This window comes from Bos mutus, chromosome 7 (genome assembly GCF_027580195.1).
Source record: "Bos mutus isolate GX-2022 chromosome 7, NWIPB_WYAK_1.1, whole genome shotgun sequence".
Lineage (NCBI taxonomy): Eukaryota > Metazoa > Chordata > Mammalia > Artiodactyla > Bovidae > Bos > Bos mutus.
Window position 1 is genome coordinate 77997172 of NC_091623.1, and position 25930 is coordinate 78023101.

A 25930-nucleotide genomic window follows, 5' to 3' on the forward strand; every position below is an offset into this window, starting at 1 on the left:
CCTTGGACAGCAGAGAGATCCAACCAGTCAATCCTAAAGGAAATCAGTCCTGAATATTCATTGGAAGGACTGATGCTGAAACTGAAACTCCAATACTTTGGCCACCTGATGCGAAGAACTGACTCATTGGAAAAGAACCTGATGCTGGGAAAAACTGAAGGCAGGAGAAGAAGGGGATGATAGAGGATGAGGTGGTTGGATGGCATCACTGACTCAATGGACATGAGTTTGAGTAAACTCCGGTGATGGTCAGGGAGGCCTGGTGTGCTATAGTCCATGGTGTCGCAGAGTCGGACACAACTGAGTGACTGAACTGAACTGAACTGTGTAGACAGTAGATTGTTCTTGGGCCACGGTGGAAGCTGGGGCCAGTATGCATACCATTGCCATAGTACAGGGAAGATGACAGTCCATTTGGACTAGGGTGTGGCAATGGAGATGGAGAGAAGTGGCTGGATCCTGGATATTTTGTAGGTAGAGCTGAATATGGAATGTGCTGATGGGTTAGAAAGAGACGAGTCAGGACCAATCCAGGATTTTTGGCTGAGCATGTGGAAGGATGAAGATTATGGGAGGAGAAGGTTGGGGGACAGGGAGAGCCAGGAATTCAGCTTTGAATGCCATAGGTGTGAGACAGGTGCATGTAAGATATCCAGGTGGAGCTGTGAGCAGGCAGTTGGATGCGCTCTTCAGGATTTCATGCCAGGCCACAGGTGTTCTGTACATGTGACATTCATGCCCATGACTGAATGGGATCATGAAATGGCAAGCGTTGACAGAGCAGAGCTGAGGTCCAAGGGCTCAGTCCTGGGAACTTCCAAGGCAAAGAGAAATTTTGTTCACACCTGTGTTCTTCAGTGCCTAAAACAGTGCCTTGGACATGGACCCTGGGACGCTAACAGATTACAGTGGTGGTGAAGCTGTGCCAGGTTTCAGGCTGGTGCCTTAAGAAACAGGCAGCTTCTGCCTCTCATCTCTTGGGACACTCATCCTGGGAACCCAGCCATTGTGCCACGAGGAAGCCAAGTGGTCACGTGGAGAGGCCACAGAGAGCTATTCCGGTTGACACCCCAGCTGAGGTTCCATCTGAGAGCCAGTGAAGACTGCCCCGCTAGAGTGAGCAGACAGCCCCAGTCCCACCTGTGAGCCACTCCAGTCGACAGGGCTTTGGAGTAGAGATGGACCATCCCTATCAAGTGCCACCCAAATTGCAGATCTGTGAGCAAAACAAGTGATTATTGTGGTTTTAAGTCACTGGATTTGGGGTAGTTTATTATACAGCAACAGGAAGCCGGGCTCCATGCCCACCTCTCCAGAGCCTGTGTGTTTGTGTGTGTTAGTTGCTCAGTCATGTCTGACTCTTTGTGACACATGGACTGTAGCCTGCCGGGCTCCTCTATCCATGGAGCTCTCCAGACAAGAAAACTGGAGTGGGTTGCCATGCCCTCCTTCAGGGGATCTTCCCTACCCAGGGATCAAACCTGGATCTCCTGCACTGCAGGCATATTCTTTACCATCTGAGCCACCAGGGAAGGCCCTCCTGAGCCTATCAACCACCAAACACCACTGAGTCTTCCTTCTAAATACCTCTGAAATCCATATTCCCTCATCTTCCCAGCTGCCCCATTTGTCACCTGGACAACCGTGTTTGCATCCAGATAGATCTCCTTCCATTCACTCTTAATTGAGCAAGGTCTGTTTCCTACACAGCAGCCAGAGAACTTGCTAGAAAGCCCATCTGATTACCTCCCCAGACCTTGAAGCACCTGATGGCTCTCCACTCTCCTAACATCAAGACTCACCATCTTTTCCCCTTTAGGGGTCAGCTGCAGTGGTCTTTATTCTCTTCCTCCAGTACCTCATGTTCCCTTTGCCCCAGAGCCTCTGCACATGCCGCTTCCACTCCCAGAGATACCCTTCTCCACCAGGCTCATTAACTCTTGCTCAAACATCACCTCTTCTGTGAACTGCCTCTGAGTTGGTAGTTCTCAAAATGAGGTTCCTGACCAGCTCATCCAGGAACTTGTTAGAAATGCCAGTTCTCAAGCCAAGCCAGGTATTCATTTGTTTGTGCTAAGTCACTTCAGTCCTGTCTGACTCTTTGCGACCCCATGGACTGTAGCCCATCAGGCTCCTCTGTCCATGGGATTCTCCACGCAAGAATGCTGGAGTTGCCATGCCCTCCTCCAGATCTTCCTGACCCAGGGATCGAACTCACATCTCTTACATATCCTGCATTGGCAGGCAGGTTCTTTACCACTAGCGCCACCTCAGAGGCAGAGTGCAGCGGTCACTATTTAGCAAGCCTTGCAGGTGATTCTGATCCATGCTCTTGAGAAGTGCTGCTCTAAGCCCCAGTTCAGGTCATGGACTTGGTCTTCTCCCATCTGTGAATCCGTTTCCTTCAGAGGCTTGCGTTTGCTGTGACACAGGTCTTTGTGAGATGACCTGGTGTTTGCCCCCCGATAGACCAGAGCACAAGGGCCACTCATCTTCTGCTCCTCAGTGCCTCCCAGCACCCAGCCCCTCACAGGCCTGGCAGCACCAGCTGGAGCTTAGAGATGTGGGTTGAACAGATATTAACTGTCACCCATGGCTCTCCTGTGTGTGGCAGAGGGGAAGACACTGGTCTCTTACAGAGCTGGGCCAAGGGGAGTGTGAGAAACCTTGAAAAACTTGGGGAGGTTTCAGCCCCTGCAGAAAAGGCTGCTGTTCAGAAGGCGGGGAAACAATATCCAGCTTTCCCTCCTTCACTTCCCCGGTCCCTCCTCCACCCTGGGGAGGCCCTCAGCTGACTGCTATTGACCACTGAGCAGGCCTTGTTTTGTGGACTTGTTTTATATCACTTAATACAGTAAGCTTCTGAGTTGTGTTTCATTAATGTTCCAATTTTACAGAGAGGAAGACTGAGACTCAATGAGGTTCGTGTACTTGGCTGAGGTGGGGGCAAGGAGGACTTGACTCCAGCTGTGGACAGGTGCACTGGCCCTTGCCAACCATGGCCAGGTGGAGAATGCTCAGGTGGACGGGAGGGAAGGAACATGAGTGCAGTGGGTACAGGGGCCATGTGGATCTGCATTTGCTCTTCCAAAAGGCAGCACTGGCTGCAACAGATTGGGAGAAGGAGGCCCCGGTGTTGCCAAACCTAAAATTTCAAAATGTGGATTTCTAATATACAAGCTTCTTGTTTCTAAATAATCACATAAAAAAGAAAACCCACAGATGTTTCCAGAGACTAGATACATGCCTGTGTCAAATGACATTGCTGGCAAAAATTGAGGGGTGAATGACAGCAGAGCCCAAAGGGAGACACCACAGTGTCTGTATTGTCTCTGACCTGGCCCAGCCCTGCTCCCCTCCACCTTCTGCCATTTCTGGGTCAATCTGCTTTAAATTCAGGGTCTACCCTTGGTGGGATGTGGTTTCACTAAGGGCAAACCCCTAATACTGACCCTTGCCATCCTGTCTCAGCCCCCAAATGACCAGTGCCATATGGGCTGAGGCTAGGTCTGCCTGGTCACAGCTGTGTCCCCAGACCCCAGCCTGCATGCAAAAGGTGCTCACTAAATGCTTGCTGATGGAAATAATAGTATAAGCCCTTCCTCCTCGGAACACCCCACGCCCCACCCCCACGCTGGCTCCTCCCAGTCGCCTGCCCTGGGTGAGCGGGGCGGGGCGATGGTGGGTTTAAGGCTGGCAGCTGGAGGCCCCCTCGGATGGCTGGGTGCCCGTGGAGCCCAGGCTACAGCATGGCTGCCGCCCGCCCTGTAAGTCCACCCATCTGCCCCCTTGGGCAGCGAGGGCCGGGGCTCACCGCCCAGCTTGACTCCTCTCCTTGGTCAGGCTGAAGAGGCTGAGGATGGGATCCAAAAGTGGAAGAAAGAGGGTGAGAAAGAGGAGGAGGAGGCAGGCGCGGGGCCGTGCGTGGGAGAGGAGGCTCTGAGGAAGACCCCGGAGGAGGGCAAGCCGGACTTACACCCGCTGCTCAACAGGTAGGGCAGGCCCTACCTTTGGCTTTGACCTCACTTCCTCGTCTGGGAAAGGCCAGAGCTGCCCTAAGACTTGGGCCCTGCTGGCCCTTTCAGCCTTAATCCAGCTGAGATTCCGAGTTAAAGGCTCCACCAGCAGGATCACTGTCCCCATCACCTTGTGGGGCAGGTGCTACAAACCCTACCTCCCTGTTGGCTCGGGAAGGAGCAGGACTTCTGGGCCAACCTACTGCTGTGGAGGTAGGGTGGGGCAGACAGATGGATGCACTCTTGCTTCCTCCTGCCCCCTCCCCCACTCTCCAGGTGGGCTCTGTGGTTCTTCAAGAATGACCGCAGCCGAGCCTGGCAGAACAACCTGCATCGGGTCACCAAGTTCAACACCGTGGAGGACTTCTGGGCGTGAGTGTTTGTCCCTCATGGAGGAGGCTGAGGTCAGGGGGCCTTAGCTGCAGATCCTTCCCAGACCCCACCCCTCCAGGGAGCTGCTGCCTACATCACTTTCCCAGCCCTTCCTAGGGCTGGAGCTTGGTGGGCTCTGCAGGGAAGTGGCGGGGAGTTTGGGCTGGGTCACAGCCCCTGCCCCCAAGCCTCCCTGGGACTCAGGGAGAAAGCCTGGGAAGTGGGAGAAGCAAAAAGTTGACCATGACTCTGCTGCCTTATGCCTTATGACCCTAGGCGAGTTCCTTCCCCTCTCTGAGCTTGTCTCAGCTACTGAATGAGTTTCAGACTGTTTCATCTGTGGTGATGCAGTGAGGGGGTCTGCAAGGTGCTTCACAAACCCTAGGGGTGGGTGAGAAGGTGGGATTTGAGTGTCTGGGTAGATGGGGATGGAAGTTTTTGGCAAGGGGCACCAGTATGAGCTAAGGCTTGGAGGCTGGAAGGTGGGTGGAAAGCAGTGGGGTAGGAAGTTGAGGGATCTGAGGCCAGTTGAAACCAGGCCCTAAAAAGCTTGGCCTTTCAGCCTGGGGTGGGGATCTCTCTCCAGGATATATAATAATATCCAGCTGGCCAGTAAGCTCTCTTCTGGCTGTGACTATGCCCTGTTCAAGGTAAGCTCGGCTTCCCCCACTCCCTGGGACACAGTGGGGCTGGTTTCTTCCAAGCTTCCTCCCTCACAGAGGGTTTGACAGTGCGGTACTGAGGACAGCCTTCCTTGGAGCCAAGTATAACTTCCAGTTGGAGGACTGCTGTCCAAAAGCTGGGGCAGAGTGTCAGACCTGAGTCCCATCTTGAAGAACAGGGGAGGGGGGAACAAGGGGGAGCAACGAAGAGGGTCTAGGTTTCTGGCCTGGCTCTTTAACTTGGGGACTGTATCAGGATTGCCTGAGGACACTCGTCAATGTCCAGGCCTGTCCTTGGAGGGGCTGGGCAGTGGGGCCCTGACATCCACGTTTGCAGATTTTCCTAGGTGACTCATGCCCAGCGAGCCTGGGATGTCTGTCCCTGGCCACACTGGGGTTGCCCCAGACACTCCCTTTAATCACCCCCATCTGAACTCTCATCTCAAGGATCTTGGTTCAGCAAAGGAGACAAACACACATCTATGCAAGGCTATGTGAGGTGACCTATATTGAGGCTTAGGGGCCCATGGGAGCTCACAGGAGGGTCTGCAGGGCTGACCCTGCTTGTACTGAAGGGTGAAGACAGAAGATCTAGTCTGTGGAGGGGCTGGAGCAGGGCCTGGGGAGGTGGCCAGGCACTCCCTTCCCTTCGAACAAAGGGAGGTTGTTGATTCACCAACCTGCCTCCCAGGATGGCATTAAGCCCATGTGGGAAGACAGCAGGAATAAGCGGGGTGGCCGCTGGCTGGTCAGCCTCACAAAGCAGCAGCGCCACATTGAGCTGGACCACCTGTGGCTGGAGACAGTGAGTGGGGGGTTGGGCAGGAGGCTGGGTGGGGAGGGTTCCCAAGGGAAGAGGCTGGGCTGGTGTGGTAGCAGTGGTCTCAAGGATGGTGGGGGCAGTCTGTGCCCACCAGGAGGCCTCATCCCCCTCCTTCTTGGGTCCAGCTGCTGTGTCTCATCGGGGAGAGCTTTGGGGAGCACAGCCAGGAAGTATGTGGGGCCGTCATCAACATCCGAGCCAAGGGGGACAAGATTGCTGTGTGGACACGGGAGGCAGAGAACCAGGAAGGCGTGCTACACATTGGGTGAGGGGTATCTCTGGCACAGGGTGGGGGCTGAGCCTCTTCTAGGGGAGAAGGTGGAAGGGGAATGGCTTGGCCTGCAAGGGAGACCTCTAGAATACTCCATGCTGTCTCTCCCTTCTTTCTTCCACAACTTGTGCAAAGGGTGTGGAGTCTAGATTTCCAACTATTTCTTGCAGATATCTTTTCTTTTGCATTAGTCACATTTCGTGTTTCCACTCAGGTAAGACACATACAACAGGAGTTACTGTGGCTGGAACCAGGGTAGGGGCTCTGGGCACAGGACCCATGGTCCCATGTTAACTGCAGGACCCGCTGCTGACTTCCTGTCTCCTTTCCTCTCCCACTTACCTCCCAGGCGTGTCTACAAAGAGCGCCTGGGCCTCTCCACAAAGACCATCATTGGGTACCAGGCCCACGCAGACACAGCCACCAAGAGCAACTCCTTAGCCAAGAACAAATTTGTGGTGTGAGAGGACCCTGAGCCTCCCATTGCTGTGTGTATTTATTTCTCAAGGGGGCTGGGCTGGGCTGAGGGCAGGTGGCATGTTTCTCCCCTATCCTGGGGCTCAGGCCTAGGGGTGAGTAACCAACTTGAGGGCCCAGGGCAGTGGAAAGGTGGAGAAAACCTGGGCTTTTTAACCCTGGGGGGCTGGGTTGGGTACAGTGTGGTGAGGTGAGTCATTGGTAGAGGAGGTGGGATGGCAAGTGAAAAGAGAACAGGAGAGAATCCTAGGATTCAGGACTAACTCCACGCCCCCCACCTTGGGGAAAGAAGTTAGGTGTTCTGAAGGCCAGTCTCTTCCATTTGGGGTGGGTTCAAGGCTGCTGACAGAGCTGGAGCTCAGGGACAGGAGTGGGGGCTCTGAGTGATCACTCTGCTTTAAAAACTTTTATGGGTTGCCTCTCACTAGATTTGTAGCCGTGGAGCCTATGTTTATCAGTCAGCTGTGTGTGGGTCCCTAGAGTAGAGGGGTGGGGTTGATGAGGGCCTGGCCCAGGAGAGGTGATCAGGCCTTACTGTGGCTCTGCCAGAGGTGGATTAACCAGAAGGTGAAGCTTAAGCCCTTTTCTCTTCCTGTTCTAAACAAATACTTTAAACAAGATTTTTTTAAATTCAGTTTTTGTTTAAAGTAATTTATTTTGGCTGTGCTGGATCTTTGTTGCTGTGTGGGTTTTTCTCTGAGAGTAGAGGGGGCTACTCTCTGGTTGCAGGGTACAGGCTTCTCACTGTGGTGGCTTCCTTGTGGAGTATGGGCTCCAGGCGCGCCAGCCTCAGCAGTTGCAGCTCTGGGGCTCTAGAGCACAGGCTCAATAGTTGTGGCGCGCGAACTTAGTTGCTCCGTGGCATGTGGGATCTTCCCAGATCAGGGATCGAACCTGGGTCTCCTGAATTGGCAGGAGGATTCTTTATCACTGAGCCAGCAAGGAAGCCCAAAATTGGAATTATTTTTAAAGAGGACTCTAAAACTCGACCCCCTAAACCTTGGTCTGCTCCAGTCTTGCCTTGAGAGGGCTCATGTGAGACCCCTTCGGTAACAAGGAGCCTGATCAAGGCAGACGCTGGTATGGGGAAGAGGGGTTAGACGGTGCGGGGCGCTGTTTCAACCACCAAAGGGGTTTGAACTGGGGGCTGCGATATATGGCCTCCCGGCAAAACTGAAGGGGCAGGGAGCAGCAGGCGCAGCCCTCACAAGACCCAGGTGTCATCCAGTCAGAGTTTGAACCAGTAGAGACAGAACTGAATTTCCGAGTGAGAAGCACTTCTGATTCGACTCCCCTGTAATAAAACGTCCTGCACGTGTATATGCACCATCCATATAACTATTCTGTTCGCTCACCAACGCGGTCGTTACTCCTCTTCAGGGATGGGCACCGACCGCAAGGCCGGGCGTTGGGGTGGCGCTGGTACTGATCCTTGTGGTGTGGGGGGAACTAGGGGTCTCCCGTGCCTGCGACTTGCGGAGCTTTCCGCAAGCATCTGAGGTGGGTCCGAGGGACGCTGCAGCAGCAAGTGTAAGGGGCGGAGTCAGGCCTAGAGGCGGGGCTCCGAGGGGACTGAGTCGGGCAGTGGGGAGGGGCCTGGACTTGGGGTGGTGTGCCTCTATGGGGGCGAGGCCCAGAGGGGAACAGTCGGGAGGGGGCGGAGACAGACCCAGAGGCGGGGCTCCAAAGGGGACTGAGCGGGGGCTAGGGGCGGAGCCTCGGGCGGGGCGGAATCAGGCATAGAGGAGGGGCTCTGAGTGGACGGAGCGGGGGCTGTTCCGGAGCCGGGGGCGGTCCCTGCGGGGCGGGCGGGGCCCGACGGGCTCTCTGTGTGGCCGCGGCCATGAAGCCGCAGCCGCCGGGCTAGGCCCCGGGCGGCTCTAGCCCAGGGCGGCCCGCTGAGGGCTGGGCCCAGCCTCCGGGCCCGGTTCCCGGGCCGGCGTGCGGCCACTCACCATGCCCGGCAAGCACCAGCACTTCCAGGAACCCGAGGTCGGCTGCTGCGGGAAATACTTCCTGTTTGGCTTCAACATCGTCTTCTGGGTGAGCGCGGGGTGGGTTCTGGGCCCTGTGCAGGGGCTGGCGAAAGGAGGAGGCTCAGTCTCCTACTAGGGGGAGACACTCTGCCACAAGGCCTTGGGACCGTCCCCTAACTTCTTCCTCCCCTTCCCACCTCCACGCCCACCCTCTGGAGCACCTGAGGGAATTAGAGAGGCCCGGATTCCAGGGGCGGGTCCGAGCCACTGCGGTTGTAGGATGGGGAGGGGTAGTCTTCCGGGGTCTTTTCAGGGGTCAGCGGAGAAATGGGAGATGTTTCGGTGAAGACCCCGCGGCCCTGCTTGGTGCGGGTCGCCCTCTCTGCCTCCCTTACCCTGCGGTGTAAGGGGTCCGCGGAGCCCCACCTCTGGTTTTGCCGATGTCCCTATGGAAAGCCTCCGCGAAGGGCAGGATTCCCTCTCCAGCCCTTTTACCGCTCCAGTACCTGGGCCTACCGCTTCGCCTTAAGCCCCTATAAAGAGGTGGGGGGCGAGGCGGGGGGCGGGAATAGGTCAAACTCCCACCCCCAAACTAAGAGGCCTGCAGGCAAGGAGGGCCAGTCGCCCTAGTTCTCGGCCGAGGACAGGGGGATATTCCCTAATGAAAGGCCGGGAGAGCTGGCCTTGGGGAACAGAATTCAGCATTCCACAGCTGAGCAAATCGAGGTGTCAGGGCCAGGCTGTCTCTGTGTGGAGAAGGGAACTGCTGGTGCTCCTCCCAGGGTGGAATCCTTATCCCTGGGGTTGCCAAGTCATCTTTCCCTTCTCCCTCCCCCATCCTATCTCTCCAAGGCTACTTGCTGACTCTTCAGTCTCTACTCCTGACGCCTTGGTCAGAATGTCAGGCCCACTCAGTTTTGTTTAGCAGGAATCAGTGGCACTGCCCTCTGCCCACAAGCTGCTCCGGCAGTGTGGGTGTCCTTTGGCCCCTGCAGTGCCACAGCCTCAAGAGTGTGGGCCATGTGCAGAGAGCTGGTCTGGTGGGAAAGTCTGGGGCTCTGGTTGTCTCCAGCCTATCTGTGAGACAGTGGGCAAGTCACTTCTCTCTGGGCTTCAGCTTCCCTAACAGGGAGTGGGGGATGATGAAGCCTGCTCCTCAGGGCTGTTAGGCAGATGACATGAATTATAACTTACTGTATTCTCACAGTTACTTTAATTATAATCTACATTTTATAGGTGAAGGAACAGGCACAGAGAGGTTAAGTCATTTAACCCAGAGTCACACAGCCAGTAAGTGCAGAGCCAAGGTGACAGCTCAGTGGGCAGTAGGTGGAAGTGAGGCAGAGCACTGAGCAGAGGGAGCTGCCAAATGTCAGCGGGGGAGAAGCATGAGAGACCCAGGCTTGTTCCAGGGTTCCCCAGGATGGGACTCCAAGTGTGAAAGGCCCCAGGGTGGGGCAGTTTGAGTTTCATGTTGAGGGCAGTGGGGATGGATTTGTTTTGGCTTCTGTATTAGAGGCAGATCTGCCTGACTGCCATGGGCAAGGAGACCAGGGAGGCGGGCTAGGGCAAAGGAGGGGTGATGGCGGGTGGACAAGGTGAGGAAGGTTTCAGGGGAAGTTATCAGGCTGAATTGACAGGACTGGCCCAGAGCACCCTGCGGTGTCTGGCTTCATGTCTTCAGTTTGTCCCTTGCCCCACCAACCATGATCTTACCACTAGGCCTTTGCCAGTACTTCTGCCTGGAATTCAGTACTTCCGCCTGGAATTCAGTACTTCCGCCTGGAATTCAGTACTTCTGCCTGGAATTCAGTACTTCTACCTGGAATTCAGTACTGCCTGGAATTGTTTTCTCTTCAATGCCCCGTTTCATCATTCAGGCCTCAGCTAAAATGTCACCATGCTCCCTAACTGAAACATGCTCCCATCACTTCCCGTCACATCACTTCCCATCACATCACCCTGTTTGATTTTCTGTAAAGGCTCTGTTGGTATCTGAAACTACCTTGTTTGCTCACTATGGGTTTCCCCCACTGGAGTGTAAACTCCACGAAGGCTGAGAGCTCATGTGCCCTTTTCACTGATGTATTTTCGGTGCATGAGATGGAGCCTGGAACGCGGAGGCTTTTGCAGCAGGCAGGTGGGCTAAGGGCTCTAGAGCCAGCGAGAGGTTTGGGTGGAGATTGGGAGATTGCCAGTGTCATGATGAGGTGAAAGATGAGTTTGAGAAGAGGAAGGGTAGGTTGGAGGTTGAGGTTGGAACCTGGTGGAGGAGGGGGTGGCCTTGTGCATGGCACCAGTGAAGCAAAGACTTGTAGGAGGGAGGCTGAGAAAGGGCTGGAGGAGGAATGGCATTGCGTTAACCATGGGGAGGTTTAAAAAAGAGAAAGTAGTAATCATTCACCTGTCTAAAGGCCATGGGCAGGTCAGATGGGATGAGGCAGGAGAAGTGAGGTTTGGTTTCACATCCCAGATCTAGTGTAGGGGAGGGAAGGAAAAATATTTCTAGAAAAAGAGTACAGCAGTGAGAGGAGCCTGGGGTCAGAAAGGGGTGGGTGCTAAAGGTGGCTGGCCAGGGGTGGAGTTGACTGAGGCTCTGCGCTGAGGCAGGGAGGGAGCCTGTAGAGAAAGCAGGTGGGAGACAGAGGTCTGAAGAGGTAGGGTCATGGCCTCGCTTGGGCAGGAGGGGCGCTCTCCCTCTGAGACTAGATGTCCTGCTTGGGTTCAGGCAGCTGCCCTGAACATCCCGGGCTCATCCTAGCACGGAGATGAGGTGGGATGGTGGGTGGTGGTTAGGAGGCCTAGCCCAGGGCCCCTCTGCTGATCTAGCTCTTCACTGGGATTCCTGGTCGTTCAGAGATCTTTGGCTATGAGCTGCCAAGATGTACTCTGGCAGATGGAGGTTGGAAAGGTGGGACGGGAGTAGAGTGGCAGTCACAGAATTGCAGGGAAGCAGGAGGACCAGACTTGGGAGGATACTGGAGAGGATGCCAGGAGCCTGGAATCCTACCATAGGCCTGAGGTGAGGGAAGAGGCTCAGGAACCAGTCGCTGCTGCTTGGTGGGATTGTTTTGGCCCTCCTCTGCTCCAATTCTGAAGTTCCAAGAAGGGATCCCTTCTTAGGGCTGGGGAGGGTTCAGTGTTCAAGCTGTGCCCTGTGGGAAGAAACACTGAGATGCAGTCTTAGAAAGATGGAGAAGACCCTGGATCCCATTTACAGCGCTTTCCCCTCTTTCTCTCTTTCCCTGTGGCTTCCTGAAGAGCCTGAGCACCAGCAGGGAGGGGGCTCTGCTGGGGATGGGAAAGAATGTTGGTGCCTAGCCTTCAGCTCTTTGCTGCTGCTCTTGCAGGTGCTGGGGGCCCTGTTCCTGGCCATCGGTCTCTGGGCCTGGAGTGAGAAGGTAAGGCAGTGGGATATGGTGCAGGGCTGCTATGGGCTGAGATGGTGGGAGGGCCAGTCCCCCTCTACTTGCCTCTGCTCCCCCTGCACAGGGCGTTCTCTCCAACATCTCGGCACTGACAGATCTGGGAGGCCTTGACCCTGTGTGGCTGTTTGTGGTGGTTGGAGGCGTCATGTCCGTGCTGGGCTTTGCCGGCTGCATTGGGGCCCTCCGGGAGAACACCTTCCTGCTCAAATTTGTGAGTGCCCACCCACCTAGATTCACTGGGGACCCCAACCTCCTCCCATGCACTTCTTACATATAGTTCATGCTTAATAATGGTAGTTTTATTATTGTGTAATTTTAACAGTGGTCACCAGATTTGTATTATTAATACATTTATAGGATCCTCTGTTGTAAGTGGGGCTTCCCTGGTGGCTCAGCGGTAAAGAAGCCCTGGGTTCAATCCCTGGGTAGGGAAGATCCCCTGGAGGAGGGCATGGCAACCCACTCCAGTATCCTTGCCTAGAGAATCCCATGGACAGAGGAGCCTGGAAGGCTACAGTCCCTAAGGGTTGCAGAGTCGAACATGACTGAAGCGACTAAGCAGCAGCAGCAGCTGTTTTAAGTGACCGAAACCTAGTGGCCTGGGCCCTAAGCGAAAATGGGCATTAAGAAAACCCAGGGATGTGTTAGCTGCCAGTGCCTTTGGATCCAGGGGCCACCACAGTGTCACTTGGCCTAGCCTCTCTGTTTCTCAGCTCTGTGCCTCTGAGTTGGCTCCGACCCCTTGGGGTGGAAAATGTCCAGGAATCGGGCGCGGGGGCGGGCGGAGGTATTGGCTTCAAGCCGCCCTCCCAGGAACTCTGCTGGAGGCTGAGTGAGTCTCTCCTTTCCCAGCCATTCTGCCAAAGTTCTTTAATTGCATCTCCTTAATCCTAATTGGCCGCCTCTGGACCAATCCCTGTGGCCCCAGGGGAGGTAGTGCTCTGATTGGTGGGCTCTTGATGCATGCCTAGTCCTCAATATGGAAGTGGCTCCTCCTGAACCAAAGAAACTGGAGTTGTGTGTAGACGGTGGCTTCTCAAAGACAATAGAGCAGTTAAGAACAGTGGTATCTTTTTTCATCATAAATCAATACTAATATGGTAGAAGGTGGAGACTCTGGGCTGCCTTGAGTCAGGATGAGGGAGGTTGAAACCCCACTCAGTGGCAACCCCAGGCCCTGTATCTCTGACCCCCTCTGTCTGTCTGCCCCCCATGCCAGTTCTCTGTGTTCCTTGGCCTCATCTTCTTCCTGGAACTGGCAACAGGGATCCTGGCCTTCGTCTTCAAGGACTGGATTCGAGACCAGCTCAACCTCTTCATCAACAACAATGTCAAGGCCTATCGGGACGACATTGACCTCCAGAACCTCATTGACTTTGCTCAGGAATACGTAAGTCCGGCATCCAGCTCCAGTTACATACAGGAGGCACCTGCCAGGCAGATGAACGAAGGAGCAAGTTCCCTGTGTGCTGGGACCATTCCCTTGCCTATCAGGCCAGGCAGGCCCCAAGGAAGAGAGCCAGGTGTCCCCCTATCTGAAAGGAAGCCAGCCCTTGGTGATCTCCATGTGCCTAACCCTGCATGGACGCAGGGTTGGGGAGCAGAGGCCGGAGGCTTCAAACTGGCAGCTCCTAGGCCAGGCTTAGGACACACTTAAAGGAACAAATGTGGCATGAAAATACAGATTTCTTCTCCCACTAAGCTGGGCCCACAGTATCGGCCGGGGCTACATTGCCACTGCCCCTTTGCTGGTATAGAGGCTCTCTGCTACCATCCCCATCACTCTATTTTATTATACCTGTTGGCCCTCTTCTCTCATTTATATTATTTGTTTGGCCTCTGAACTTAGTCAGGTTTGAGACCTGCCCCACCGCCCAGAAGCTCTGCTCTTAAGCTTGCATACCTAACCCCTGTGAAGAAGCAGTCAGTGAGCAGTTCAAGAAATCCTAGACACCTTCTGCCTGCACATTCTCACCCACTCACACACTTAGTCACACACACTCATAGTTGCACCCACTTAAACAGTCATGCTCTTTTGATGCCATCCACCCCAAGAACTGCTCTGGGATCCAGAGGTGAACCAGAGCTGGTGCCTGTTTTGAGGAGCTCTCAACCCAGGGCAGAAGTAAACGAAGAGCCAGGTAGTTAGGATGTGATTTATTTGTTCATTTAATGCAGAATCGTGATGGACCAACTATGTGCTGGGTCGTGAGCTAGGTGCTGGGGATTCAGGGGTGAAAAAGAGCTGCTAAGTCACTTCAGTTGTGTCCAACTCTGTGCGACCCCATAGACAGCAGCCCACCAGGCTCCGCTGTCCCTGGGATTCTCCAGGCAAGAACACAAGTGGGCTGCCATTTCCTTCTCCAGTGCATGAAAGTAAAAAGTGAAAGTGAAGTCACTCAGTTGTGTCTGACTCTTCGGGACCCCATGGACTGCAGCCTACCAGGCTTCTCCATCCATGGGGTTTTCCAGGCAAGAGTACTAGAATGGGTTGCCATTGCCTTCTCCAAAAAAAGAGCTAGGACCTGACTTTGTGCAGATGGAGATTTGGGGGAAGAGACAGATGATAAACAAGCAAAAGAAACGTGTGTGTGTGTGTAGCATTATAAATTGTGGTAAAGGCTGAAATGGGGAAGCACGGAGAAGGAGAAGGCCTCTAGGGGCTGGCCCTGGGGGAGGAGAAGGAGCAGGCATGTGATGAGAGGAGCCAGTGGTTTCCAGCGGGAGCAGGGGTGCTGAGCAGAGAGGAGGGAGGCAGAGCTGCGTGGCTGTGCCTCACTCCCTCTGTTCAGTCCACAGGGCCTACCTGTGTCTGCCACCGAGCTGGTCCCTCGAGGGCCAGCTATTTGGCAGCCTGTGCTGTGTCAGTGAGTTAAGGCTGCCTGTCTCCCCACTGGATTGTGAGCTGCTTGCTTCACAGCCCCACCTAAGGAAGTAGCCCATTGTCTTGGGTAGCAGTCATGAGGATACAGATGCCCACGGCAGCATCCATGAAGTGGGATGGGGCATGGTCATGAGGGTGGCAGGATTGCTCTCCTGGCCCTGGAAAGAGGAAAAGAGATGATCTTTCGTAAAAATTGTTGGACAAGTATGGGGAGACCAGGCACAGATAGGGGCCTTCAGCCTCTCTGCAGGGTTTATTGAAACTCCCAACCCTCAAGGTGGCCTAGAGGAAGCCACAGTCCTTGGGCCACCATCCTCGCCCACTCCCTTTGCTCAGCCTCTCTTGGGTTAGGGGGACAAGCTCAGGAGCCCCTTCCCACTATCCCTAGCCTCCATCAACCTGGTCAGGAGCCTCGAGCTGCTCTGATGGCCCTGGGCCCAGGCTCGACCTGTCTGTGGGGAGGTTCCCACCTGACTGGCTGTCTCCAGGCCACTGCCAGCCAGCCTGGGCCTGTCCCCAAACAGGATGGGGCTCCTGGGGTGGGCCTGGCTCACCCGGGCTCTCCTCCCACCCCCTAGTGGTCTTGCTGCGGAGCCCGAGGGCCCAACGACTGGAACCTCAATATCTACTTCAACTGCACTGACTTGAACCCCAGCCGGGAGCGCTGCGGGGTGCCCTTCTCCTGCTGTGTCAGGGACCCAGCGGTGAGTGTGCCTTGGTGAGGGGCGGGGCCTCGTGAGGAGGGGCAGGGCCTCAGCACGCAGGCACAGTCTGGAACCAGCCCACCACCTCGCCTCAGCCCTGCTCTGGGGGCCACTGATGTCGGGGAAGCCCTCTTGTGTGTAGTAGTAGCCCTGCTGGGCTGGGGAGTTTGTGTCGGTGGGTGGCGTTGAGGCCTGCTGGATGGGGCCTGCTTCTCTTGGCCCACCAGGCTGGGGTGGCAGGGGTGGGGGTTCTGAAACGTTCATGGTTTTCTTTAAGAGCAGAAGTTTCTTGCAGTGACATCCCTCCAGTCACAGGGCACAGGGACACTGAGGGCCAGGTGTCTTCCCATTCTTACAACACATAGGCAGGCAGGGCTCCTAAAAAGGAAGCAGTTCAAGCTGGCGTTGGGCCATGCGCCTTGGCAACAGGGAGAGGCGCTGGGGTCCTAGCCGGCTTCCCTTGAGGAGCGGTGGCCGCGGCGGAATCCATGGTTCCATCCGATTCCCCTGAGGCCTCATGGGTGCCCCTACCGAGTTGCTCCCTGGCGTGTTTCTCCTCAGGAGGATGTCCTCAACACTCAGTGTGGCTACGACGTCCGGCTCAAACTGGTGAGAGAGGTGGGGACAGGGCTGGGGGCAACGAGGGGCACTAGAATAAGAAGGGGGGCCCTCATAAGAAGGCGCCAAAAGGCCTCAAGGATTCCTGGGGCGGGGGTGGGGGGGTGGTGGGGAGGGCTGAGTCCCAGGAGGCGCAGAGGTCTTGATACTGCTGAACCCAAGGTGGTGGGCTCCTGTAGAGAAAGAAAACAGGAAGACAGGGATAATGAAATATGAACAGCAGTGTGACAATTTCACCTAAGTACTAGGAAGAAGCTAAAAGCAGGGAGGTAATGGGGTTGGGGCAGGGCAGTCAGGGAAGGCCTCACAGGAGAAGCCGTCTGTGCTGAGACCCCAGGGAGGAGAAGGCCCTTTGGTGGGGCTCCAGGTGGCAGGCGCTAAGGTATAAGGCCCTGGGCCTGGCTGGGCTTGGTATGCTGGACTGAGGTGGGGCCCCTGGTGGCTGTGGGTGGGCCGAGCTGAGCCTGGTGCCCATTTGTCCCCAGGAGCTGGAGCAGCAGGGCTTCATCCACACCAAAGGCTGCGTGGGCCAGTTTGAAAAGTGGCTGCAGGACAACCTGATTGTTGTGGCAGGGGTCTTCGTGGGCATCGCCCTTCTCCAGGTACCACTATGGCCCTGCACAGCCTCACTCTGTCCCGGGCAGTCTGCCCTCCCAGTGGCCCCTCCCTCACCTGCCCTCTGTCTTCCAGATCTTTGGCATCTGCCTGGCCCAGAACCTCGTCAGCGACATCAAGGCAGTGAAGGCCAACTGGTGAGGCTGCCACGCTGGCCATGGCCATTCGCCTGGCTGACCCAGGGACCCTCCACTCTGCCCATAATGGGCAAGGCTGCAGGAGGTGTTTCTGCTTGGACCTGAAGCCCACATGGGGCTCACGGGCCACTGCACTGTGCGCCCATGGAGAGCCGCATGGCTCTGTCCGGCTGCCTGTCCTGGAGCTGTGTGTGCGGAGGGTGGGTGTCACAGGAGCCGCCGTCTGGGCTGCTGTTGGGTGGTTGGCTCTCCAGGGGACTAGGAAGGGCCCAGCTAGGAGGGAGCAGGCCAGGTGGGGTGGGCTTGGGGACTGCTGTTGCCTGGGACTCGGTCTCACGTATCTCAGAATTCTCTTCACTAGTGATCCCTCCAGGAGCCCACTTCAGCCTCAGTGTCTCAGACTCTAAAATGGGTCCAAGAATCTTCTCTCCCTTGCTTGCCTCTCAGGATCAAATATGATGACGGCTACAAACTACTCAAATAAACAAATCCTTGAAAACTCGTGGCTTCAGCCCAGCGTCCTGAAGGTTCTGTCAGCTGCAGAGCTCTCCACCTTGGGCCCTGGCCCAGACCCACTCCGCCAGTGCATTTTCTTGGTCTGGGTAGTATATACATTTGAACCAACCTTTAAAACGTGGTATATTTCATGTAAAAGTCCAGATCCCAAGCTTCTCATGAAGATTGGCCATCCGGCCCCCGCTGCTCTTGGGACGTCATCATCTCCCGCGTGCTTCCTGTTCTCTGAGAGACCCACCTGGCCGGTGCTGCTCACCCTGTAGGCTGGGGTTGACCTCCCCTCTGCTGTAGGGTTTCCCCCTGAAAACACCTGGAGGCTGCCATGGGCCAAGCCTGGAGCAAGGCACAGGGATGTGAAAAATGAAGAGGCCACACAACTTGGGTGGGGTCCAACCCCACTGGAGACTGAGATGGGTGCCCAGGAGAGTGGCTGAGGTGTGGAATGGAGATCAGGAAAGTTTGGGGAAGGAAATAATTGGAAGTCAAAAACTTGGCACCCATAGGGTTGGCGGGGAGCCTGCTTTGGGGCCCATGGTGGTTGATGCCGGGTCTCACTTGAAATCAAATGGTGGCCCGCAGAGCTGCCTCATGACCACCAGAGGGCGCTCCAGCACAGCTTTGCTTGGGTCTGGCGACTTAACACTGCAACCTCTTGTACAGCCAAGTGGCTGGTGTGTCCACCCTGCTTACCAGTGCTTCTGATTCAGGGAACTTGAGATCTTTGAAAAGAGTTCAGACTTGGGAAGTCTGACTGTTGCTCTCAGCTCTGCCTCTTAGCTGCATGAAGGGGTGTGTGGCAAGTAAATGGTGCACCCATCCACCCAGGGGGTGCTCTTTGTGGATCAAAGGGATTTGTGGGTAGTTCATAGATCTCCAACTCAGATGCTCTTAAGGTCACGTAGGTCATATAAATGAATGAAGTAGGCCTTTGACTTGTGAGGCCTTTGCAGTGCAACTGACTTTCCTACTGTCCCTGAAGACCACACAAAGAGACATTGCTTTGTGACCAGAGAAATATTTGGGCCATTGAGTTGATGATGTACCTTGAGATACAATAGAGTATGGTGGGGACTGACAGAGCATAGATCCCCATCTGAACTTTGTGACTGTCATTTAGTTGTGGCTAATTGCTATAAAGTGGGAATGCAGGTCTAATGTCAGAAATCCAGAGAAGCCAGGAATTCAGGATTTATGTGAAATAGACCTATTTTTAAGTTGTTAACTAATGAAAAAAATTTAAATGCTGCAAGCCCAATGAAAGGTACAGCTTTGGCGCCTGTGACACTGCAGATCCCTCTGGGATAGTCGTCTGCTGGAGTCCTGGCTGCTCTGCCATCCAGGGATGCTGAGAGCTGCTGCTGGGAGGGCAGGGTATCGGGTATGCAGCCAGCATTGTGGCTCCCAGATGCCAGCTGGACAGTGTGTACCACAATAAATGCAACTCACAGTATTGTGCGTGTCTTGTTTTTTTAATTTCAAAAGCTTTCACTTTTCATTTTCCCCTTAAACCTCAACAGCGCCCCTTGTGAGGTAGAGAGTCTTTTCCTGATGAAGAAACTGGGGCTGGGTGGGAGGGAGTCACCCAGCTCTGAGCCCTCTCACGGGAGGTCTGCACCAGACTGTCCTGCTTTTCTGATGCACACGAGTGACACCTGCGCTCATAGGAGGGGCAGCAAGGCATCATTCCCCAAGCTTGAGTTAAGCTTCCGTGCACGTGCTGGGGATGCAGAGGAGAAAGAAGGGTGAAGCCCTAGCCCTTGGGCTCCATTCTTGTGGGGGAGACACGAATAAGCATTTTCTTCATACAAGCTATGAAGAAAATAAGAGTGATGGTCAGACAGGAGTAGCTAGAGGGCCTGGGAGAAGGGACCTTCTGATGAGGTGGTGGAAGGGGTCCCATCTCTGGGAAGCTCCAGGGGAACAGTTGCCCTAGAGGCCCTGAAGCTGGTGGGTTTGGCATAAGGGAGCTTGGTGTGCTAGAGAGGGGAGTGTGGGTGAAGGTCAGAAGGCACAGACAGAGGGAAATGGTGGGACCAGGATGTATTTGGAAATAGGACCAATGAGATGCACAGGAGTGACTGGAAGGGGTGGGCGTGACCTTGGCTGGGGACCCAGAGTTCCCCAAAGCTCAGTTCTGCTACAGGACATCCATCCATCCACTCAGGCTGGAGGCCAGAGTCACTGGAGCATCTTTCCCTTGCCTTCCTGGAGCCCACGGTCTCTTGGCAGGGACAGATGGAACAGTTGCTAGTGGGGTACCATGTATGTGGTGATGAACACATGAGGATCACTCCACATGGCATTTCAGGCTCACGAGAGATGAATTTCCTGTCCCCAAAATAGAACTTGGAACAGTTCTTTTCCTTGTACTAAGGAGCCCTTACCCAGATGGGACCTCTCTTGGTGTGTAGAAAACACAAGGAAGCTTTATAAGCAGCCCAGTTCCCATCACTTTAGATGGGTCCCTGAGACATGACCAAGGTCACCCTCTCCCTATCAGGGACACTCGTGGTGACAGGGTTGGGCGTTGACTGGCAACCTGGGAGTCCCTCAGGAGCCCTTGGCCTGCCTGGTCTAACCAGAGGAGAGGCTGCCAGCAGCTCATCCAGCAACTCAGCAGGAGGACGTCCTGTGATATCAGGCTACCTTGTCTGTGGAGAAAGGGGGAGTACTGGAAGGGACAGATTGAGCCCGGACCAATGAGACCTTGAATCTGGACAAGGAGGTCAGATGGGCTAGGAAGTCCGGGAACAGGGTTCCCTTCCAGAGGGCGGCCGGCGCTTGCTTTGGAAGGATACACTCCAGTCAACCACCAGAGGGCGCCAAAGTGCAGCCCACGCAGGCAGCCGAGTCTGCTGCGGGTCACTGGAGGGAGGTCCGCGTGTCTAAGCAAACCCAAGCCCCGTTCCAGACACCCGGCAGCCCACCCTGCAGGTGCCAAGTCCGGATCTTGTCACCCTCTGTCCTTTCTTCTCCGAGGACTTAGAGCCAGAGACACCTCCTTCTCCACAGATGCCTCTCGCAGTGCAGTGGTCGCTCAGGGAGACCTTAGCCCACCTTCCGGTCTCCACAGGCGGTGATGTCCGCTAGGCAGGGCTGGGAAGAGGGTCACTTTCTCCAGGACATCGAAGTGACATGCTCCAATACATATACCTCCATTATTCATTCAGCCAGATTTACTGAGCACCTACTGTGTGCCAGACACTGTGGTGGGTGCACCTTGGGATCAACAGCGTTTGTCTGCAAAGGGCCAAATGGTAAATATTTTAGGTTTCCAGGTCATATAATAACTCAACTCTGCCTTTATAGCAGAAAGCAGCTTTTGCCAAGACAAACAAATGAGCAAGGGCATGTTCAAATAACATATTCTGGACACTGAAATTTGAATTTCATATAATTTTCATGTGTCACAAAATACTATCCCTCTTTTGATTTTCAACAATTAAGAACCATAAAACTATTCTTTTATATATAACTCTGGAGCTATGTAAAAACAGGCAGTGGACTGGATTGGCTGCACGCACAGGCTGGTGTGTCCCCCCTCCCCGCCCCAAGGGAGACCCTGCCCAGGAAGGGAGACCCCACCCAGGAAGAGAGAAGACCACAGAGCATGAGCCTGGTGGTGAGTCCCTCACCCAGGAGAGGATGTAAGTGTTGAAGTAAATATGAGTGAGCAAGGGGCCCTGAGAGTGTGGGGGTGGGTCAGGACTCGGCAATAAATGGGATGGTCAGAGGGAGCCTCAATGAGACAGGAAGTTGGAGCAATGACTTTTTATATTACTTTTAAATCATTTTGATAGGACAGGTAAATTAGGAACCCATCCTACTTAAAACTCATTAGAAAAGACCCTGATGCTGGGAAAGATTGAAGGCAGGAGGAGAGTGGACAACAGAGAATGAGATGGTTGGATGGCATCACTGACTCAATGGACATGAGTTTGAGCAAGCTCCGGGAGATGGTGAAGCACAGGGAAACCTGACGTGCTGCAGTCCACAGGGTCGAAAAGAGTCGGACACGACTGAGTGACTGAACAACTACTTAAAATGTGGATAACACTAAGGTCTTCTTAGTGCCCCATCCTGTTCCCCACTCCTCTTCCAGTGACATTGAAGCTGTGAGCTATAGATCTCTCTGGATCACTTGCCTTTTAAAAATTTTGTCCTCATATTATGTATTTGTAGAAAATGTTCAGCATGGTTGTGAGTGTGTGTAAGTGGCAGGATACTGTCCCCATCTTGCTGGGTTACCCCACCGTGATGTATTTTGAACACAGAGTCACATTTTGTGCATGTAAAGCTGCTACCTTTCTCAACTGCAGGGATGTCCCCTGCAGGAATAAGTCATGTATTGCCTCTCCCTCCCTTTCCGTGACTGTCCATGGGTAGTGGACAGTCAAGCTGTTACTGCTCTGGGGTGCTTTGCACCTCGAGGCTCTGGCTGCTGGGCCCTCTCCTCCTGAGTTTCCAGCTGGAGCAGCCGCCATTCGCTAAACAGGAGGATGAGGGCAACAGCAGAGGGTGGCCCTAAGTCAGGTCTGATTGCAGAGGTGGCCCCAGCAGGTCCCTTCCTGTGCCCAGGGGCTTCATTCTTCCCGTTGGCCCAGGCACTGGCTGGGCAGGCTGCATTACCACAGATCTAGGGCCTGGAACTCGGCCCATCAGAGGTGTGAAAGGCCCACAGCTAGCCCCTTGGCTCTGTGAAGGCTGTTGCCACGGTAATGCCTTCCTGGTCCCCTGTGCAGCCACGCAGACAGATGGGAATATCAGCCTCCTGCAGACAAAGGGGCCTGCTCTGTGGCCCAAGAAAGAGCGCAGTCCTTGATGAAGGCTGCTGCTTTAGGCTCCTGGAGGCCTGGCCACGCACCTGCCCACTTGGATCCTGCTTCCAGAAATGATCTACTCGGAATTAGCTCTTCAGCCCTGCCTCCTGCTGAGGCCAGACCCTCCCCAGGCCCCAATCTGTTGATGTCTCCTGGGAATCATACCTTGTGGTGGTGGTGGGGGAGTGGTTCCCAGCAGATGGGCTATGTGGAATTACAGCTAGCTCACCCACCAGCCAACACTGGCCAGGCTCACCCATCAGCCAATGTTAGCCAGGCCAGGAATTCTGCAGCGGCTCCAACACAGTTTTTGCCCTCAGGGGGCTCATGGTCTGGTGGGAGACACAGACAGGTGAATCACCAGTCTTTACGGGTGGTTTATTTGTTTGAATAGGTGGTGCAGGCATGTGGTTAGAAACTGCAAACTGCGTGGAAGGCTCTGTGCAAATCTCCTTCTTGTCCCTGTCTCCTGCTCTCCTGCCCCTCCCTGGAGAGCAGCACTGTCCGGAGATGGTCTATGCATTCAAAAGCAGATCTCCTCTAGAAACAAAGCAGAACTTAAGCTGTGTCCTGCATCGCCAGCAGCCTCTGTCTGCATTTTTCACTGACCAGCATTTCTGGGAGATAATTACATAGCAGTATGTACAGATCCACCCAATGCTTTTCAACAACAGCAAACCCATAATAATAGCAAGAACTTATACTTACTCTGTGCTGGACGCTCCTCTAAGCACTTTATTTATATTAACTGATTGACTCCCCCGAATATTGGAGATGGACGCTCTGCTTATCTCCCTTCGCAGGCAGACCAGGGATGCCTATTGTGTGGTATGGCCTGAGTGACTCTCACCACCCCTCCTGATGGACACGGAGGACATTTCCGGGCAGTGAGCACTTTTATCTTTGGGCACTTGTGTGTCAGAGGATGAATGCTTGGAAGTGAAAGGCTAGGTCAAAGGGCAGGTACATTTAGAATTTACATAACTATTGTCCAATTACCCCTGAAGAGGTCACACTCCATGGGTTGCTAAGGTGGGACCTGCCCCTCCCGCTGCAGTAGTCAGAGCCTGCGCTGCCTTTATCCGCCTTTGCTACCTTCGCCAATCTGATAGAAGAGAACCATTTCCTCTCGTGGTTTTCCTTCGAGTTACTCTTAGGACCGAGGTTGAATGTCTTTTCACACAAATCGGAATAATCTGATGTGTGTGTGCTCGATAGTTTCAGTCGTATCCGACTCTTCGAGACCCCATGGACTGCAGCCTTCCAGGCTCCTCTGTGGGATTCTCCAGGCAAGGACACTGGAGGGGGAGTTGCCACGCCCTTCTCCAGGGGATCTTCCCGGCCAGGGGTCAAACCTGCGTCTTTTATGTCTCCTGCATTGGCGGGTTCTTTACCACTAATGCCACCTGGGAAGCCCAGATTCTGGTAGAGTCAGAATTACACAGAGCGAGGTCCAGAGGGACCGGGGGCCATGAGGCTGGAGTGGTTTTTCAGTCAGCGGTGAGGGTAGAGGTGCTCCAGGAGCATTGCCAGGGTCATGTGAGCTGGCCCCTGGGCTATGGGGCAGACACAGGGAGGGCATTCTTGGTAGAGGGGAGGGTCTGAGCAAAGGCTCTAAAGAATGGGAGGCCAAGCCCGAGGAGCCCCTCTTCTCATCAATGTCACCTCTACTCCCCGAGGCCTGAATCTCCAGCCAGGCTGTTTGCTATGCTCCCACACACAGCTTGAGCTAAGCCTTGGTCCCTGGGGTCTCTGCCCAAGCATCTCCCAGGGTCCTTAGAGGGGAACCCCTGCTCAAGACCTTAGTGGGTAGCCTCCCTTGTCCCTCTCTGCCCCTGCCTTCTCTGCCCCTCCCACCCAACCCCGCCACCAGCCGAGTGAGCGTACATCCTCATTAACACGGTTCAGTGGCCAGCACTGGTAATTGATCTCCCACCAGCCCAGTATGGACAGCGGCTAATGGGGATGGATGGCGCAGGAGGTGCCTCTGAGGGACGCTCACCAGGAGGCCCTGGCGGGGCGCAGAGGCGGGCAGGAGATGGAGATGCACTGAGGAGGCCTTCGAGTCAGCTGGGCAGTCTACGGTTGCCTCTGCCTACTCCTCCGGACTGCCATCCAGCCCTCAATCTGACCCTGGGTCCGGATGAGCACACCGGTGGGCAGAGGGGCTCTGGAATTCAGCTGCCTGCTGGTGTGGAGGCAGAGGCCAGTCTCAGAGGAGGGACTGGAGTTCTGGGATGGCATCCCAGGAAGGATATGAATGCTGGGGCCCAAGTAAGGCAGGTCCCCAATTAGTCTTGTGTGGAGGAGGGACCAAGACACCCCAAAGCCAAATCTGCCAGCCACGGATTCCATCGCCCAGTCAGTCAACAAGTATTTATTAAGTGGTTACCATGAGCCAGGCACTGGGTAGTTGCTAGGTGACCCAAATAGTCAAGATCTTCTTTATGGTCAGGGGGATGAACAGTAACTAGGAAAATACATACTTAATATGGTAATAAATGGTGATAAATGCTCAGATGAAAATAAACGGGGTTACGTGGTCGGAATGCCTGAATGGAGTGCTGCTTTAGGAAGAGACTGGGGGAGGTAACATGAGAGTTGAAACCTGAATGGTGACAAGGAAAAAGTACTCTGGGAAAGGGAATGTGCAGAGCAAAGGTCCTGAGGCCGACATGAGCTTTGGGTGTTGGAGAAAGAAGAAGGGACGAGTGTGGCTGGAGCATGGCCTGTGAGGAGGAGATGAGCTGAGAAATTGGTGGCAATAAGGTAAGGATGATCATGGTCAAGGCCAGAAGCCCAGTCGCCAGGCTTGTGGGGTCATGGTGGATGGGTCCCCTTTCCAGGTGGTGTTAGCCACATGCAAAGTCAAATAGAAAGGTCTGACCTGGGTCAGCTGGGCCAGAGTCAGGCTTGGAAAGATCCCTGTCACTCTCTGGTCATATGCCTACAGATTAGGGAGGGGCAGACTTTCGGGGTGTCAGGCCGACCTCAACCTGGCTGAGAGGAAACACAGAGGCCTTGCTAGTCATTCTGGGGGAAGGTATCCAGTCTCTGCTCTGAGTACAGCGCAATGACATCCTGCATCATCTAGCTTCTGGTTGACCTGAGATGCATTTCAAGTACCCTCCCAGCAACTAACAAATATACTGGGGCTTCCCCAGTGGTCCAGTGGCTAAGACTCTTTGCTCCCAATGCGGGAGGACTAGGTTTGATCCCTGGCCAGGAAATCCTACAGGCTGCAGCTGAGAGTTTGCATGCCACAGCTAAAGGATCCCGCATGCTGCAACAAAGATCAAAGATCTTGAATGCCACAGCTAAGACTCAGCACAGCCAAATAAATAAATATTTTAAAAAGAACCAAATATATTAATGAGCATAAACATTGAAGGGTAAAGCTTAATACAGCTCCCAGAAGGAGGTTGGAGTGAGCCTGGCAGGCAAGCAGGAGCACTCTAGAATTCTTATAGAGTTTTAGACATAAAACCCATATATGTTTTTTATGGGCAGTTTAAGTAATTTTCTTGGAAAATCTCGACTGTTCTTTTGATTTTTGCCGTATGTGCAGACTTCACTGTAGAATGTCCAAGTTACTGTTACTGTGAGGCTGA

The 25930-nt window shown here is 54.4% G+C and overlaps 2 protein-coding genes across 4 annotated transcripts; both read left to right on the forward strand.

The window, feature by feature from the left end:
• The first annotated feature begins 3749 nt into the window (after positions 1-3749).
• On the forward strand, positions 3750-6608 carry EIF4E1B (eukaryotic translation initiation factor 4E family member 1B). Its single transcript, XM_070374735.1, has 7 exons — positions 3750-3767; positions 3844-3992; positions 4293-4388; positions 4975-5038; positions 5742-5855; positions 5999-6138; positions 6494-6608. The coding sequence occupies exons 1-7, from the start codon at positions 3750-3752 to the stop codon at positions 6606-6608; spliced, it is 696 nt and encodes a 231-aa protein (XP_070230836.1).
• Positions 6609-8436: 1828 nt separating this feature from the next.
• TSPAN17 (tetraspanin 17) lies at positions 8437-18949 on the forward strand. 3 transcript variants are annotated; one of them, XM_014477242.2, is made up of 9 exons: positions 8437-8664; positions 11948-11998; positions 12090-12236; positions 13245-13415; positions 15488-15613; positions 16175-16222; positions 16717-16833; positions 16922-16985; positions 17452-18949. In XM_014477242.2, exons 1-9 carry the CDS (start codon positions 8578-8580, stop codon positions 17760-17762), a joined length of 1122 nt encoding a protein of 373 aa, XP_014332728.2. In that variant the 5' UTR covers positions 8437-8577; the 3' UTR covers positions 17763-18949. The 3 variants fall into 3 exon arrangements, with proteins under 3 accessions (XP_014332728.2, XP_070230223.1, XP_014332729.1); XM_070374122.1 differs by having other exon boundaries at positions 16175-16231; positions 16922-16983; positions 17431-17482; XM_014477243.2 differs by having other exon boundaries at positions 16922-16983; positions 17431-17482.
• The last annotated feature ends 6981 nt before the right edge of the window (positions 18950-25930 follow it).

Bases quoted from the DNA above. Each gene is read 5' to 3' on its own strand.
- EIF4E1B (XM_070374735.1), top strand. The intron at 3,993-4,292 runs GTAGGGCAGGCC...CCCACTCTCCAG, and splicing joins TTACACCCGCTGCTCAACAG to GTGGGCTCTGTGGTTCTTCA. The intron at 5,039-5,741 runs GTAAGCTCGGCT...CCTGCCTCCCAG, and splicing joins GTGACTATGCCCTGTTCAAG to GATGGCATTAAGCCCATGTG.
- TSPAN17 (XM_014477242.2), top strand. From the start codon at position 8,578: ATGCCCGGCAAGCACCAGCACTTCCAGGAACCCGAGGTCGGCTGCTGC. The intron at 11,999-12,089 runs GTAAGGCAGTGG...CCCCCTGCACAG, and splicing joins TCTGGGCCTGGAGTGAGAAG to GGCGTTCTCTCCAACATCTC. The intron at 12,237-13,244 runs GTGAGTGCCCAC...CCCCCATGCCAG, and splicing joins ACACCTTCCTGCTCAAATTT to TTCTCTGTGTTCCTTGGCCT.